The sequence below is a fragment of the Ischnura elegans genome, chromosome 6 (genome assembly GCF_921293095.1).
Source record: "Ischnura elegans chromosome 6, ioIscEleg1.1, whole genome shotgun sequence".
NCBI lineage: Eukaryota > Metazoa > Arthropoda > Insecta > Odonata > Coenagrionidae > Ischnura > Ischnura elegans.
The window spans coordinates 44,254,336-44,271,553 of NC_060251.1; the positions used below are offsets into that span (position 1 = coordinate 44,254,336).

At 39.1% G+C, this 17,218-nt stretch overlaps 1 protein-coding gene across 1 annotated transcript in view; it reads left to right on the plus strand.

Annotated features, from left to right (window-relative positions):
* The window catches only part of LOC124160597 (acid sphingomyelinase-like phosphodiesterase 3b), a 1,228,662-nt gene that overhangs the window by 462,791 nt on the left and 748,653 nt on the right, over positions 1 to 17,218 (plus strand). The window contains exon 4 of the mRNA XM_046536481.1: positions 10,947 to 11,023. Coding sequence (XP_046392437.1) covers positions 10,948 to 11,023 — 76 coding nt within the window. The 5' untranslated portion in view covers position 10,947. The remainder of the gene's footprint in view (positions 1 to 10,946; positions 11,024 to 17,218) is intronic.

The window sequence follows — 17,218 nt, forward strand, 5'->3', positions numbered from 1 at the left end:
CGCTCGAAAGCGCGGCTATTCTTTACCGTTTTTTCCTCCATTCCAGCCGTCGAAAGGTCGTATTCAAGTGTATACATTCCTCCTCTTCATCTCCTCATTTTTGTATAAAACCCTATCACTATCCATTTCTATAGCTCGCTTTTCATTTCAGGATGTTTATAAAATTTTTATTTCCCTTATTTACGTAGCTTTATTGCCTCAAAATTTGCTCCGAGTGTCTCCTTTTCAATTCTTTTTTTTTTCCTTTTCCCTATATTATTCTTATCCAACTCTTGCAAGTTTCTTCTTTCGTCATTTTACTGTAGATTTCGACTCTCACGTCTTACCTTAGCTTAGCATTACTATATTTTGTTGCTATTTTTAACTGTAGGCAAGGCACTCAAACTACAATAGTCATATGGGGCTTGTCGAGTGGATTGATCCAATATAGTTATGATCTATGAAATTATAAAGCCTGAATCGATACCTCTTTAAATTTCTCTTGGCATTTGCTATAGAAAGGATAAATTTCATCGTGAATTGACACGAATGTAATTTCTAGATGTATGACGTATAAATTTTTCTGCTAATCTGTGTAAAAATTTTCATTTTTTCGACCACATTTGAATATTTTTGGCCTACTTTTCGGTACATACGAATATTATTATACGAATAGTACTCTACCGATTATGGTTGATTTCTATTGAGTTCTATGGAAGTATTCTGGGATACTTCCTTTCTTTCAAGCACTGTATAAACGATAAGTTTTTAAATTTTAATTCGTATGCGATGGGAGAGGGATTGAGATCGCCTCACCTTGAAATACCTCTTCGCTTCCGTAGACACACAATTGGAGATTAGGAAAAATAATTTGCCCCAAATGAATCATTTCTAAAACATTGGTTATGAATCTAACTAACCATACTTCGTCCCTTATTAGTTTAATTGAGTGCTCCTTGATTGTACCTATAATGTATATATATAATTTCTTTGGTTATGCAATGTAATCACATTTGGAACCAAAAGATTTTTATACTTTAATGTCTTATTTTAGTGCGAAGTATTGATTGCAACTGAAATTATATGTTCTACTGCAGGCCCTTAAATTATTTGTGGATGCGGAGAAGGCTCTGGGTGAAGGAAATTACTTCCAAATGCCTTCTCCAGTAGGGAAAAAATGAGTCAATGGATTCCTGGGATTAGTGTTTTATGAGAAATCTGACCAGAATTGCATGCATGGATTATGTATATAACGAGAAGAGAGATGTCATCCGTTCTATCGCTGAGTTTTTACAATAGTTACTTATTTATCCTCATTATTTACCAGTTTTTATGCATTAATGAATTTTAGCATTTTCCATATTGTTCTGGATATTGTAGCTCACGCTCCACGTTTAATTGTCTTGAAAAAGAAGGAAATATTTTGATATGATAGCGTAACATCTAACGGTTTTCACCACTGGTGACGTGGTGCCGAAACATGCCGGAAGTCAGTTCCGGCATGGGTTAGGAAAAGGCATAATAGTCAAATAACACTTTTATCAATTTTGTAGCCTCGAAATTTGTAATATATATATTTGTTACCAAAACAAAAATTTTGTGATAAAATGTAAGTAATAATTTATAATAAAAAAACGCGCAGATTAATATTTCACTTTTAAAAAATGGTAAGGAAAGTGCGCTCCGGCATTGCTAATTTCGCCATGACTTCTGTGGTTTTAACATTTATTTTGTAAAAGAAAAAATTCCGAATGTGTTTCCATGGGTGAGAAAGACATTTCCCAGACTATTGATTTTTAGCCCTTCAGTGTTTAACGTTGACCATCTCCGAATATGAAGGGAAATGCAATTCCCTGTGTTTTATACACGGAATCTTCAATGATATCTTGATAACATGCACGATTCCTTCAACAGAGTTCAGTCACGGGAGAATATCCGACTACTTCCCCCTGTTTCACCAAAGCGATCGCTTATCCCATTATGGATCTGTCGCTTTTCACGTATGTTGGTGGTGGCGGGAGATGAACATTTTTTTCTTCATTTTTTAAAATTCCAAATGGAGAACGTGCAGAGAGAATCTTTTTAAACTGTTCTCTCATCCTTTGTGGATTGATGGTGGGGAACACAAAATGGATACAACTCTATTCCCCCAAGTACTCGCGTTTTCTTTGAAGACAAAAAAAAAGTCAACGGGGAGGAAGCACATTGAAGGATGCATCTTTTGTTCTATTTTTTTATTTCGTACCTTTGTTGTTGTTTTTGTTTTTTCGCCGGCAACGGGAGAGTCACAAGGGGTAGTGGGTAGAAGGGAAAAGCTTAAGGGGGTGGGGCAATGGATGTTGGTAGGGTGGGAAAATGGGGCAAATATAATGTTTGACGGGCAGAGGAAGAAGGAGGAGGTATGGCCGGAGGCAGCGGTGGCGGCGATGGAGACGGCGCAACTCAATATGTGGAACGGTACGGCGTTTACCGAGCAAATACGTTTGCGCCGGGATATACGCGAGAAAAACTGAGTTCTCCCTCTTACTCTCTGAAGGATGGGATACGGAGGGCTGAAACGCTGAAATCGAATCGTTTTTACTCTCTTCCGGCCCGTCCTCCTATGTTCCTCGATCATTCTTATTTCATATTTTTCTCATTCTCAGAGACTTTCCCCCCCACCTTTTTTCTTTCTCTCATACGAAAACGGTTTTGCGCATCCTAACCTTGATACGGTCTGGTCTGCGCGACGTCCCGTGGGGCTGTTCCGAGATCGGGTGAGATTTTCTGTTTTGTAGCATGCCGTCTCGTAAATCTATTGATTTTTTGGGGGGCAGCTAAGAACATTTTCCCCGATGAGACGAGGTGTTTGGGGAGACGATTTAGTTAAAAAAAAAGGCTGATAGGTGATCCAAGACTCCCGATTTTAAGTATTTGTAGAATCTTTGGATACCTAAACAGTAGAGAGTCACTTTAGTTCCCGAGGACCGATCGTGAAGCGGATTCCATTTCATGTTGAATGGGAATTTTTCTATGAACGAGGCATTGGCTTAAAAGTTATCACCGCTTCATGTAAATTTTCCAGTGTGAAAAATGTGCTTCGTTTAAAAATAAGGCCTAGAATTACATAATTGATCATTTACTACAAATAATGTTTCGGAGTAGTCGGTGTGAGGCAGAGCTTATCCGTTACCGGGTGAGATTTTCTGTTTCCATTGATTCCGTCTCGCCTCTTCCTTAGTTTTCTTTCATCTCGCAGCTTATGAAATTATCACCAATTAAGGTGACAATTTGGGGGAATGACGGGTAGATAAAACGGTAAGTATCTGATCTAAGAAACCCAGGTACTGATCCTGATCAACTTTTAAAATACCAAGGTATGAATCTCCCCCATAGAAAAAAATGGCGTTTACCGTGTAACTATGGTCACTTCAAAAAATACGCGAATAAAATCGAGTACTCCTCAAGCTGAAGGATGAATTTTCCATGTTATTTTTTCAATCGGGAAACAGAGAATGTTTTCTCTTTTCCAACTCGTTTCCCTCTGGCCAGTTTCCCATTGGGTTTGCCTGTCGTCTTCTGGCGCAGAAAGGCGAAGGCAACCGTGGGATAGAACTAACACTTTTGGTATTTTATGAAACTCAAAGCTGGTATTCATTAAAAGTAAATATTAGGAGGACTTATCTAGCGATTTTATCGTTGGATTATTCTTCCTCATAGGATAATCCTCCAAACTCGCTGGCACAGTAATGGCTGATGCCTGGTATCGCTAGTGTGTGGGCCCTTTTCGCTTTTATAGCGTTTAGGGGATTTTCCCCGTCCCATCCCTTCCAACCCTATCCCTACCCCAGAGGCGTCGTCGGGTTCCTATCGCGGCGGCGCCTCTTTCCTTTTCCTTCCTTTCCAACTCCCTCCTCGGGTGATCGGGTGAATAAGCACGATTGCTGGGCCCCGGCCCCGATGAGTTGTATCCTCTCAGGGCTTCCCTGGGCCCTCATCGTCATTAGGAGAGCTGGACTAGTTTCACTTACATCAAAAGAGAAAAAATGAGTGAGCTGATCCATTGTGTATCGTTGCATATCTAGCAATTTGATCGATGGATTTTTCTTCCTCATAGGAAAATGCACTGAAATCGCTGGCACATTAATTGCGTATGCTTGGTTTCGCTAATAGTAGGACCCGCACGCCTTTGTGACGGTGCGGGATTCCTCATCCCTTCACTTGCTTCCCCTCCCCTCCCAGGAGGCGACGTCGGGCTCCTATCGCGGCGGCGCCTCCTTCCTTGTCCCTTCCCGTCATTCCCCTTCTGGGTGCAGAGGAGAAAAGCTGGCACTTACAGTCCCTGCCCCAGGAGTGTAACCTTGCGAGCCCGCCCTTGAGTCTCGTTTCCACTGTGTATCGTTGCGTTGGCATAATTTCAGATATGAGACGAGGAAAGTGCCATTTTGCCCGTTTTAATTAGCATCAAAATCTATTCACCTATAAAAACCGATATTCACTTATTAAAAAAATCATCATCTTGTACTCCCTACCAAACTACTCCAGGATGTCAGGATTGTATCTAAGGAAAGTATTTATCACCACAAATTAAAAAAAAAAATTATCCCCATTCGTATTGGTTCCGGTTCTGATGCAGCACTAAATCCGAAAAGTTGCATGCTCAGTTTTTTTACTGCTTCAATGCTAGTTTTACTTGGTTCTTAAGCCACTCCCTCGGTTGTTCAGGAAAGGAAGCGATGTGCAGGGGTCTAAACCTTAGCTGATGCGAAAAATGGATGTATGGCCATTTGATCCTCGGGTGTTTTAATGCCTACAGTGGCTAGTCCACGATATGACGTCAAACCGTACTCCATTTTCCATGTTAAGAGCGGGCAGATTTTTGTCTGCTATATCACCTTACATTTTACTCTTACCTGAAAGCGCAACCTACCCTGTCATTCGCGGGCACTGATTCATGGATACATACCTGAAGATCACGTAATTATTATGCTGTTTCGAAAAGGTTTGATAAAACAGCGTCTCACTTCATGCCGACTTCTCTTCAAGATTTGAGACAGTGTTCTTTTTCTTTTCTACCTGTAACCTGTCAATTTCTATACTATTTTGGTATAATTTATTTTCAAATGCTCTTCTACGTAAGCGATGTGAGGAATAAGTTATTGAATCTGAATATTCTCTTCTTTCATCCCGCTATTCGATCATGCATCTTCCATTTGTCTTCCTCGCCTCACTCTTGGGAATCCATCTGCGCCTCGTTTCTTCCACGGCTATTGCTTGGATGTGTGGGAGTTAGCTGATGTGTTTCTTTCTTTCATAAATCCGTAGGGGATACTCTCCGTGTTTTAGATAAAAGGTTTGCGAGAAGAAATAAGAAAGGAAGTGAATTGAGTCTCGGAACATGCGCTGCTCAACAATAGGTTTCGCATTCTTATGCGACTGAAACTGGAAATCTATCCGAAGGAAGAGATGGGAGCATCCCCTTCGCCGTTTTCGCGCTTTCAAATCCACTTAAAATTTGTTCTTTCACGGAAACGCAAGATGTGAATATCTTTTTCCGTTGGCCGTAGGTGTAGCCTGACATTCCCCGGAGATGATCACTCTTTATCTTCATGGAATGTTTCGTTCCAAAACACTGAATGATGAAGAAAAGAAAACATACCTGGACACTGAGATGGCATTTTTTGCGTACATAAATTTTGGGTACAATATTTCCGTCTAATATTCCGTAATGGCTGTGCCAAAAAATATTTGCCTCAAAGTGCGATTTCGTCTAAGCAAAGAAACTTCCCTTCCTGTTATAAATGTTGTAAATTCGCGCGCCTTTCCCTTATACCAGGGTGAGACTTCCCTCACCTCTTAAAGTCGGGCATAGGTTTAGATCAATGATTGAGTGTCCCGATGGAAAACCCTACAGGGCTTACCAAAAATAAAAGCCTGCCGATTCTACCACCAAAAAACAAAATCAAGCAATGTATACTATTAGGTAAGAAAAAACTATGCAAGCATTCCATAAATACAAGTACATAAAATGATCAGGAATGAATATATTTGCTGCTTCAATTTGAAGAGGCGGTCACAGCACTGTTATTGAAGGACCCTGGGAAGTATACTATTCTATCTCGCCGAATCATGGGTCAGTCAGGCTCTTATTTGAAAACGAAAAGGCATATCAATTCATACTCGATAAATGTGGATATATTTTACAGTATGGCTGGTGGAGTTGCGTTCGAAAGATATTTTGTGTTGACATTATATCCGCCTGTTACATTTTCTTCTGAGATTTTTGGAAGACAATCCTAAAATCAAGAAAATTCTCGAATTGCTACGGGGCCCTAGGAAAGGACCTTGTGCTTTGTCCTAAAAGTGTGAAATTCATGCTTAATGGCTTAGAATAAGGCGATCTCTTAATCTCTTCATCTTCATAACCAATCCAAGCCAATCTTCAGGTTGATTTAATAAAAAATTAAATCACCTTAACCTCCAACAGTAAAGTTTTATTTTACCCGACGTAATTCAGTAAAAAAATTGTAAAGCACTAATGTATTTGATTCCCATGTTGCAATGTGCATTTTCTTTCGTATCCGGTAAGTCATTTTTACTACCTTTTTTTAATTTTCCTAAAATAATATTTACCTCTTTTCCTTTTCGTTCGCATCATTTCTTAAAACTAGTCTTTGGTGAATCAAGTTTATTGAAAAGAAAACCGTCGCTGAATGGTAATAGACACTAAGAGTACGTTTACAATTGGTTCAATCAGCGTCCCAAGAAACTATAATTGAAATTTTTTATTATGTTTTATCCATACATGGACGACCGACATATTTCTCCGTTATTCCTTTTGTATTATAAATTTTTAGAACTCTTGCATAAGAGTTCTAAAAAATATGCAGTTCTAAAAAATTATTATGTGACAATTATTAAATACCTTCTTATACACAAGAGAAACACTTGTATTCAACGATCGGTCGTGTAATCGGTATTTTTCCTAGACTATCTGCTTGTTTAAATTGACGGGGTCAAACAGCACATGACCTAGTTCAAGTCAATTAGTACCGATTATACTTCGGTGGACTTGGGACCGATAACTCCTATGCGAGCAATAGTACCCTCGTAATGAAACCCACGTAATGATATCATACTTACGCTTCAGTTGCATTTGAAAATAGGTCATTTGACCACGAGCTCTTTTGTACATTTCTATGTCTATGTCTATCTACACATGCTTCATGCTCTTTAAAGATCTCAACTATTTATTCCAATAATTATATCAATCACTTGACCCAGATGAAATGTTAATATTTGATATGCAGTGATTCAACGCAGAGTTAGCATAGGTGGAATAGGGTATAGCATAACCACTGACTAATCCATAAGCATTTAATATCGCATATTCAAGGGGGTATTATTATTCCCCTCCGAGGCCGGTCTCTTACTACCTACCTGGATTTTTTTTGGGGCATCTAAAAGATTTACCCGGGACATGAACTTAGGACACTTAAATCAACAATTGAGCACCGTAACCAATTAGAGTCCACACTCCCCATGTTTCACATAAGCCTTACTTTAGCTGCATATAATGATCCAATTAACTGACGTCGATTGTAAAGAATCTATTTCAAAACTAATGATTCCACTGCAGACTCCGAATGTCTGTGGAATATTCAAGGAAATCCTTGTATACAATGAGTGGTGACAAGATGTGTTCACTTATTGTATTTCTACTAATACTTGTTTAGTGATAAAAAATGGTATATGTAATTTTACAAATGGTATATTACCAAGATAACGATAAAATATCTCCCAAATGTGTAGACTTAAAAGTTGCTCACAGAAACTAATACTCATTAGATTGGAGGTTGTGCGGTGGAAGTAGGGGACGAGTATTGCTTTTTTTGTGGTACCCCGGCCAACCATTCACTCAGTATCTAGTATGCCACTCTCTACATCTCTAATGGCCTTCTATACTGCTTGGATGTGAAGCTGTGTAATTTCGTTAAGTAAGTGGGAGCATTTATATCGTAACTATTACATGTGATGAACCTAAGAAGAAGAACTAGGTTCGTGAAGTAAATACCATTACTATTTTATAAACTGTAACAAAGTGAAGCTGTGGCTTTGCATCAAGTACACTATCGTATCCCCACCAATTACGGTCCATAATGCTTAAGCGATCTTGGAAATGCTTAATACAATGAAGCATTAACCCTTTCTAACCCAGAGCTGCTACTGGGAGAAATCAAATTTCATCATTTTTCACCATGAAAACTTTAAAATTTTGCTCTCAATCACCATCATCGTGGCAGCTACATATCTCGTCATTGCAGTTTACAACACAAAATAATGCGTAGTTTAGATATTTCCTAAACTGAGCAGAATATTTACACATTTTTGATTGGACTATAAAGGGTTAATGGCTACGTAAATGTATCTTTTTTTTCAGTGTCTGTTTATTTAGGGAGATTTGGTTATTAGACCATACGCTGTTTATATTTCGTTATTAATGGTTATTTGAATGCCAGTACTTCCCATACTAATAATTATATTGGTCTTGCCAAGCAAAGTCGTCGTCGTAAAAAGCAAACATCTTTGTCCTGTTGGGAATCACAAATGGTCGCCGCAATAAAAATTATGCAATCACAGAACTGGGAGATGCGTGACATGTGCAGGAATTGTTGATCACAATAGGTGACGGCATAAGCGCCAAAAAATAGAAGTTCGGGCTACATATCACGGTTTCCCGCATGATTAATCATGAATTTTTTTCCCACTCTTGCGTCTGAGAGTACATTTTCCGTCGCTCGTCCTCTGCTTTTTGAAATTTTGTTCGCCAACCCTTTAATCCAAAATGGAGACCGTGACACTTTTTATCCCCGACGACTCGAAAACGGGAGCATTTCATCCATTCTTTTCGTTTCCCGTCTCCCGCTCAGTGTTGTATACCGTTTCAGGTCCACTAAGGGCATGTGTGGGCGCGGGCCATTTGTAACTACACAACGGACGTAGCCTTGGGAACGTGCGGGCATCGCAGGCCACGATGGATCCTCACTCAGTCCTATTTATTCATCCCTGTGTCTTTCCTTTCTTCTTTTTTTTATATTTGTTTCTTGGCGAGACTGCAGCGCAATGGAAGCGGACATTGCGGTCTCGTGGGTATAATGTCAAATGGTCCCCGATGGCTCTGTTAAAGGTGCTCTCCGGAGGCCAAAAAGGGGCGTCAGCGAGCAAGGCTTTGCTCTTTCTCTTCCCCACCATCATGAACATCGCCACCAGCCCTTTGCCGTATGTGGGCCAAAGGCGCGTGCTGCTGCCGTGTCCAATTCTGTTCCTGGCATGTCCATTAATATCCGCAATTTTGAATCATTATTCCTCGCTTGGAATCTCTACGGGAACACCGGTTTTCGGTCAATTTCGCGCGCTCCCGGCGCCCCCGTTCTAATGCACTAAATCTCCGCCGTGGAAGTTTCCTGGAAAAATGAGTGTTATGGATCGCTTTTTTTTTTAGCTCAGATGCGGAGGTTATCTCACGGTTGCAATTATGAACTGCGTCCTCGTAAGTGGGTTGAACCTGTTGAGGAAAATTGGTGGTGAGTGAAGTTTATTCACCTGATGGTGAAGAATTACTCGCTTACTGACAAGCTTTATTTAATTTATTTATTTCCATATCAAGTGTGGCTATTCTTACCTATACCGTTTTCTCATGTAAAATGAAAGGTGAAATAATTTTGAGGTTGACGAGATGGTTAATATGCACTTCCACTAATAATGTTTCCCAAACATAATTTCTCTGCTAGGGTATGTTCTCTTAAGAGTGTATCAGAGAACATATAATCAGTTTCATCTATCATATCATGAATTCAATTTGTTGTTCAATAGCATGATCAATAGTGGGTAACAAGTTCGCAAAGTTCAGTATATATTTTATTTATCTCGAAATGAACTTCAGAAAGAGTTACTGCAGCCAAAAAATTGGCTAATATTATTAGTCATTTCACAAAGTCCGCCAAGGTTTTATTTTTATATAAATTTTTTCTTTGTCCTTAAGTCTTAAAGTAACCTAAATTGTTTATTTAAACCTTTACTGCATTTTGCATCATGTATGATACACTACACTCATTGCTATTTATTAATTAATGGCGCCAGTCTTCCTCTCTAACACATTGTGCATCAGATATAATATACCCGTCTTCATAAAATGAGGTACTCGAAGCATTGAGCTGGTAGCGAAGGACCGGCTTCTATGTTGAATGAAGTCAGCAGCCCGCATGAGATACGTGTAAGAGGATTTACGCGAGTAATATTTATTTATGTAATTAGTAAAAGCACGGGCCCCAATGAGAAGTTTTCAATGAGTATGTGAAATGAAAACCTGTTGTGGAATATTGCCAAATTTTATCTACATATCCATTTAATTTAAAAGCTGTATATAATCATAAGGTATCAAATTTGATATATATAAATTTTTCATCAAATATAAAAGAAAGCAGAAGAGGTTATTAAAATTTTATCATTGAAGTGTTTCTAGATATATTTTGTAAAGAAATTATGTTTACATGAATTTAGAATTTCATACAGTTAAGGGTTAAGATACCAGCTTCCACATTAACCATTAAAAAGAGGATATTTATGAACTTCGCAAAGAATTATTATCACTTCAGGCTTAAATTGCCAACTTAGCTACGCAAATAGTAGTTCCAAATCACTAAATATTTATTGCAACATAAAACGCATGATTTTGTTTATCTTGCATGCATCCGATATAACACGTATAGTGACATTTTATGCGGCCCATTTTTCTTTCGAAGAGAAATTAACTGCATACCATTTGCAACATACGATAATTAAACTTAATATTGCCTGCGATAACAAATTCGCAGTAGCACCTTGTGTAAATAAAAATGGCACATAGATCAGTTAATATAAGTTACTATTAGTCTTTTAATTTTACTAAACCTATAAGGTTTAACATAATTTTTCTCTCCGCTTTACAGGATGAAATTTTTGAAGATGGACGCCGCTCTTCTCCTGCTTCTACAGCTGCTGTTTTCTTCGGCAACAGCTAAAATAGGTAAGTGAAGTTATTAATTCATTATTTATCACATAATATCAAAAGACAATTGTCAGCATTCTCACAAAGTTTATGCCCTGGGAAAATAATCTTCTTAGGAAAAATCCAGGCCTAGGTGTCAAGCAACTTGGTTTAAGGGTTTGTGTGCCCAAAAAATATTCCAATTAGTAGACAAGTACTTAATGTAAATTTTATTTCAGTTGAGCAAGTTTTCCCCGAGCTAGACCCAAATATAGCTCTAGATCAAAGTGACTTAATCATATTACCCTGTTATAGGCAGTAATTGTTGGCCCAATGCATAGATCTTGCGGTTAATAGATAAAAGTTCATGGAACAAAACCACGGGTGAAGCCGGACGATTGTCCGATGACGCTGCGCAAAATATTTAGTTATTTCGGTTCATTGCAAACGGAAAAAAATTAAAGAAATAACCGCAGACCAATCAGCGGCTTACCTTTACAAAGTCACCCGCAAGTGCACTCGATGTGCGAAAGTTCCTCAGGAGCTAATCAATTACCTTGACTGGAAGTCGATCCCGTATCTCCGAGTTTATGCCATGTTCTACTGTGTGAATTACCAAGGCATATTTTCTCCCCGTAGAGTGTTTGCTGACTTGAAAGGACAAGCAGGTTAATGCTACCTGATTTGGCAGTACTTTGAGTGCAAGAAACTCCGTAGAGTAAATAATACCTTTGTAGGCGAAGGTCGAGTCACCTTCTTGACGTCTGTTTCGACGGTATTGCAGCAGATGCCTTCAGAATTGAAGCCTTAAAACCAGAAGACACTTGCAGTAACACCGGTGAAACCGCCGTATCGTAGATAAATCGACACGGAGGAAAACCCTAAAGTCAAGCTGCGCCTAAAACACCACTCCACGGAAGACTCCAGCAACAATGCCTTGGTAGTTGAAGTACATAGGAGTACCTGGCGATGAGGATCCGAGTTCGAAACATAGTCAGGGTAAATGATATTTCCCTTTTGGAAGTTTTGATAAAATTTGAGTTTTCGTTATTTTTACTGCGTGTTATGACCCTCTCGTAACACTTAATTTTGTCCTATCCTCCATCACCTTTCCTACAATGGCGTTTTTCGGTGAATGATCTTTTTATCCCCACACACCCAAGCACAGTGGGAGGACTCTTCGGCACCCGGCTGTCAATGCGATCGTTTTGTTTCTTTTTTTTAACGGCCAAATGAAATGCAATCAATGGCGTTGTCACGGCCAGCTATAGCCTTTTGCCTGCGCGGCCGGTCGGTCCTCCATGTGGAAACGGATTTCCTCCTTGCCATGTCACCGTGGGGAACATTTCGTCCAAACCCAGCCCCTCACCCCATTCTCCCGTCATCTTCCCGATACGCCTGCCGGAGAGTCTACCTTTTCCCTCCCCCCTAGAATCGCCTGTGCCCTCTTCTCCGTTGGGAGGGGAGGAGGAAAAAAAAAAAAACTCCCGGTCGGTCAGAGGTCGTAATAAGGAAGATTTATGAGAAGTTGGTTGGGGGGACATGGGTTCCGGAGTCACGTAAATAACAACTGTCGTTAATTTTTTTGCCCCGACGACTCCGGTTCTTTTTCTTCCTTTCCTTCGTTCTTTTTCCGTATTTCTCCGTGTCTCTTTCCAGGGGAACGCGAATGGAATGCTTACGCAGGTATGGATTTTCTCGTAATGCGGGAAAATTGAGAGCTGCCATTTTTTTTATACCTCTTCCTTCTCCTTTTCCTCGTATCCATGCGATGGCAGTATTAGAGTTCTTTGAGCGAGGAATGGTCGAGGAAACAGTAAAGTGGAAAACTCAAAACAACAAATTTATTTTAGTGCTTCCAGTTTTCCAGTAAAAACTATCTAATTTAGCCAAGCACATGTGCTGTTTATTTAGCGCTTTTTGCCGTAATTTTGATTCCTTTCCGTCTAAAACAATCCCTATCTTTGTTCACCGTCTGTATTCTGTAAATGTGCCAATCCACAAAATCCTGACTAACGCATGTTGTAGTTCTGATAGAAAGAAACTAACCATGCTGTGGTAAACTAATGCCATTAGGAAGTAATAAAACTCATCGCATCCATTTCAAAGCACGAGTCTTTTCCCCATTTTTTTGTATACTCCAAAGTATAAAAATGAATAACTCTTGAGAGAAGTATTTTAAGAGAAAAAATTGAGGAAAATTTTCATAATTGGAAAAGCTCAATCTATTTTATTATTAAACTGTCGGCTGTCTAAATTATCTTTTCTTGGTGACAATCATGTAAATGCAATCTATCAAAAATGCAGAGAATTAGTTAATAATGAAGTCATATATGAGGTCACATAAGAAAATGGCATTAAAAGAAAAGAATTCGCAGATGAAAATTGAAATACACTTAGTTTACGATAATTAGAATATTTTAAGGTGTTTGATAGTCCGGGGTAAGTCTCCGGATACCCTAAAACCCAAAGTTTCAAAGCGTAAGACGGTTCAGGGAAAGGAGATAGCCTCTATACCCTATGTGTGTGAAATGTACATCCCTTGGTTTAGTTTGTGGAATATCATATTTATAAGGTACCCTTTTCGGGTAAGAATAATCATGTATCATGCCTCCATGGCATCACTGCGGATTTACTCCTTCAAATTGAATATTTGCTTTGGTGAGCATGTGTAACGGCCATCGCTTAAGTTCATGAATTGTTAATTTTCAAACTCAGTCCGTGGGACCTTTTACGGTTAAAATTATACTCATGGCTTTCTCCCCACCTCAAAGCATCCAGCAGCACCTCCATTTTGAAATTTTCAGTAGTCTATTTTCCTTCTTAGTTAACATGGACATATTGGTTTGCACTGTGAGGATAGTTTTCATTTTATTGGCCTCTACTGAAAAAAGTTACGTCGTTGGATTTACGCTGTCGCTGCGGTGACGAGCATTTCCTCTTCGCTACGTCGAGGACTGCACTCTCAATGCTGATTGCAAAGATTTTATGATACGTGTGGAATTCTATAGTGTATTTATAATCATATTAATTAATATTTTAAACTTTATAAACAAAATGAAATTGTTTAATAAGTGGAAAATATTATCATACTAATTTTGCTTTGTCTTTTAGATAAGAAATATAATGTCTGCCTCTTAATAATTTTCATTGACAAAACTTTATCTCCTTGCAAAACCAATTCTTAGAGACTCATGGTTAGCCTAGGATGGTTTTTCCTTGGCCTCCGCCATAGTTTTGTAAGGGTACTTTCTTTGCTCCGCGTTCCTCCTCCACGTCTGCGTAACTGTCTTGGTGAAGGTCATATTTGAGGAAATTCAAAGGATTTTATGAATATAATTACACACAGTGGCAATTATAAGAGAATTTTAACACAATTTGCTGTCGAAATTCGTGGAATAATGCTTCTTCACCTTCAAGTGAACATTTTCGTTGAATGAGAAGGTTTAACTCAGCAAGCGATTCACCGACCAGCGTGAAGAGCACATCGCACGGTTACTGTTATATGTCTCGGTCTCTCATTGGGAAATATTCCTTTGCTGCTGCGATAGTCTGCACAAAATTGCTGTCGTTATTATTATTTCCCAGGAAGTTACTGTTTACCACTGGAGTGAAATCAGGGAACTCTGCTCTGAAAGTATCTGGATGATAACAATGATAGATTATATATAGCAATAGATAACAAATAGATAGATTTAAGTAAGACATACGTGACCAAAAAGATATAATTGGTCCGGTCCATAAGGTTGCTATGCGTCGTGATGATGTACCGTACGTTAACAACTTTTTTCCTAAATATTCCTCAATGTCATATTTCTGCCATTTTTAAATACTCAGATACTATGTATCCTTCACTGCTAAGCTATCACATTATGATACATTGAATAAGCTCCTCATAGTAAGAATCTCATCCTTCATCATTACGTGTTTATTTCATCCGCTCCGTCTAAACATACTATAGTGTTTCATTTAAGCTTTCTTTCATTCCTTTCATATCAAGATCTAAAATGTAGTACAAATTGAGAATATTTTCATTTTTACAGCCAGCCTGATTGTTTCGCTAGAACTTATGGAATGACAAAGACTGCATGAAGTTCGATAAGCAGTCCGCATTGAGATAAACTGGAGCACATTGGGTGAAAGAAGTAGGCCGTGCATCCGTTACTCCCGCTCGAGACTTTTTTCTCCTAGCCCTTAAAGTGGAATTTTACGATCTTGCATTCCGTGCATCACGCTTTATTTTGCCTTATTCTTTTCTATTCCTGTGTCTAAACTCTCATACGCCAGGGAAGTACGTAGCCATTCCTTAAATTAATGCGGTCACTGTGTTACGATACTTTTTTATGTGCACCTATTCAATAAATTTTCCTTACGGGGGCATGGGATGTCATTGGAATCCATTCTTAGCCGCACAATTGCGCGAGAACCGGAATTGATGTATTTTTCGTATCGAGTTTTTATGTTCAGGAATGCGTTGAAATTATCTGCTGTGGTAAAGGCTGCTTTTGATGAAAAGAAAAATGGTAAATATGGCTAATAGCTGATTCCTTATAGATTTGAAAGCCAACATTGATATTAAAGCCAATATTTGTACAGAAAATAAAATCCCTTTAAATGGGACACTTGAAATCAGGTAAAAACATATTTTTTATGCGTACGTTTCAAGCTTAAAAAATTTGGATAATTGCCACTAATGCGAGCATTAAAATGATTACGATAATTAGAAATCGTCATCGATACTTGATATTCATAATAAGCCATCCCCTGGGGAGATTGGACACAAAACCTCTTGACTTCTAAAACGACCACTACACATCCCATTAGAACAGTAACTTGGGTAGAAAACGTCAAGATTTGAAAACGCACAGGCGTGAGACGAAAGGCGAATGGCATTGGGAGGAGAAAGAAAGAACAACAGGACGAAGAAAGAAGCTCGTAATTGTAGGATTTGTTGGAAAACGGTGAAAGAGTCAACGCCTTCTCGATCACCCACATCTTTCGTTCAGCTCCTTTTTAACTCCTTTCTCTCCAACTTGCCCCACCTAATTCCACTGTCCGCCAAAAAAAAGGTTGATGTTCTTCCACCATTCTTCACCATCCCACAGTAGTTCGTAAAGCAATCCTCCCCATCCAGCCCTCAATAAGTCCCCGCAAAATCGCGGCTAGCCTTCCTTTCGCAGACCACACGTTTCACCCCCTTGTAAAAAAACACCTTTTCTTCCCCGTTCCCTGCAAACCAGCTTCCATCCCCCACACCACAGGAAACGCCAACCCTTGACCGGGATTTCGGGGAGAACGCGGTAAATTACGACCCCTGGTTTTTGGGATAAAAAGGCCGGCGCCGAGGAATTCGCCATGGTCACGTGACGACTCGGCTGGGTCCATATGTAGGGGTGGATTTTCAGTACGGCCCACGTACGTGGCTGTCTAAGGGGCTAACCGTACAAAATACTTTAATAAATATCTATTTAATGGAAGTATATCGAAATGTATAGTGCAAAAATATGTAGGCGACCTAATAATCGGGTGGCATTTGTTTTATTCATCGTGATTGTTTTCTATCATACGAAAATATTCATGAATCACGGTACTTACGTTGGAAATACCTCAATTTGTAGAATCTTCCTTAAAATTCGTTTATGTGTTTTTTGAACTAATTTTTCTGTTTCAGGCTAGTGATATCATATATGTGCACATGCATAAGATAATTATTTAATTTTATATTATTAAAACAGGGGATAAAGTAGTTCATTATAAGTCAAGGACGAGGGTTAGGACATGTTTATATCATTTAAATGGGACATTCTGCAATTGTGATGCCAAGAACATGGTGAATATATGCTCTATTCGTGCACGAAGGGCCCTTCCAAATAAATTAAGTCTACACACATACTTATCATAAACCTGGCGCTGTGAATCGGGGGAAGAGGAGAGCGAGGGAGAGATTGGGTGAACGTGTTTATGGATGTAGGAAAAGGATGAAGGTATCACGGTATAGACATATAGGTGGAGTGGTGGTGTGGGTGAGTTTAGCCCTCAATCCTTGTACGTCAAAGACAGGTGTTTGGATTGATATATGTTCAGGGCGAGCTTCAAGGGTAAATCATTCGCGGTGGACGTTGGCTCGGCATCGAAACTGCTGCATTGTTGTCGGGTAAACATGGGGCTCCAGCGTTTGATCATTATTTGTCTATTTTTATTACCTACGGTCAGAGTAATAATTATCGTGATTAT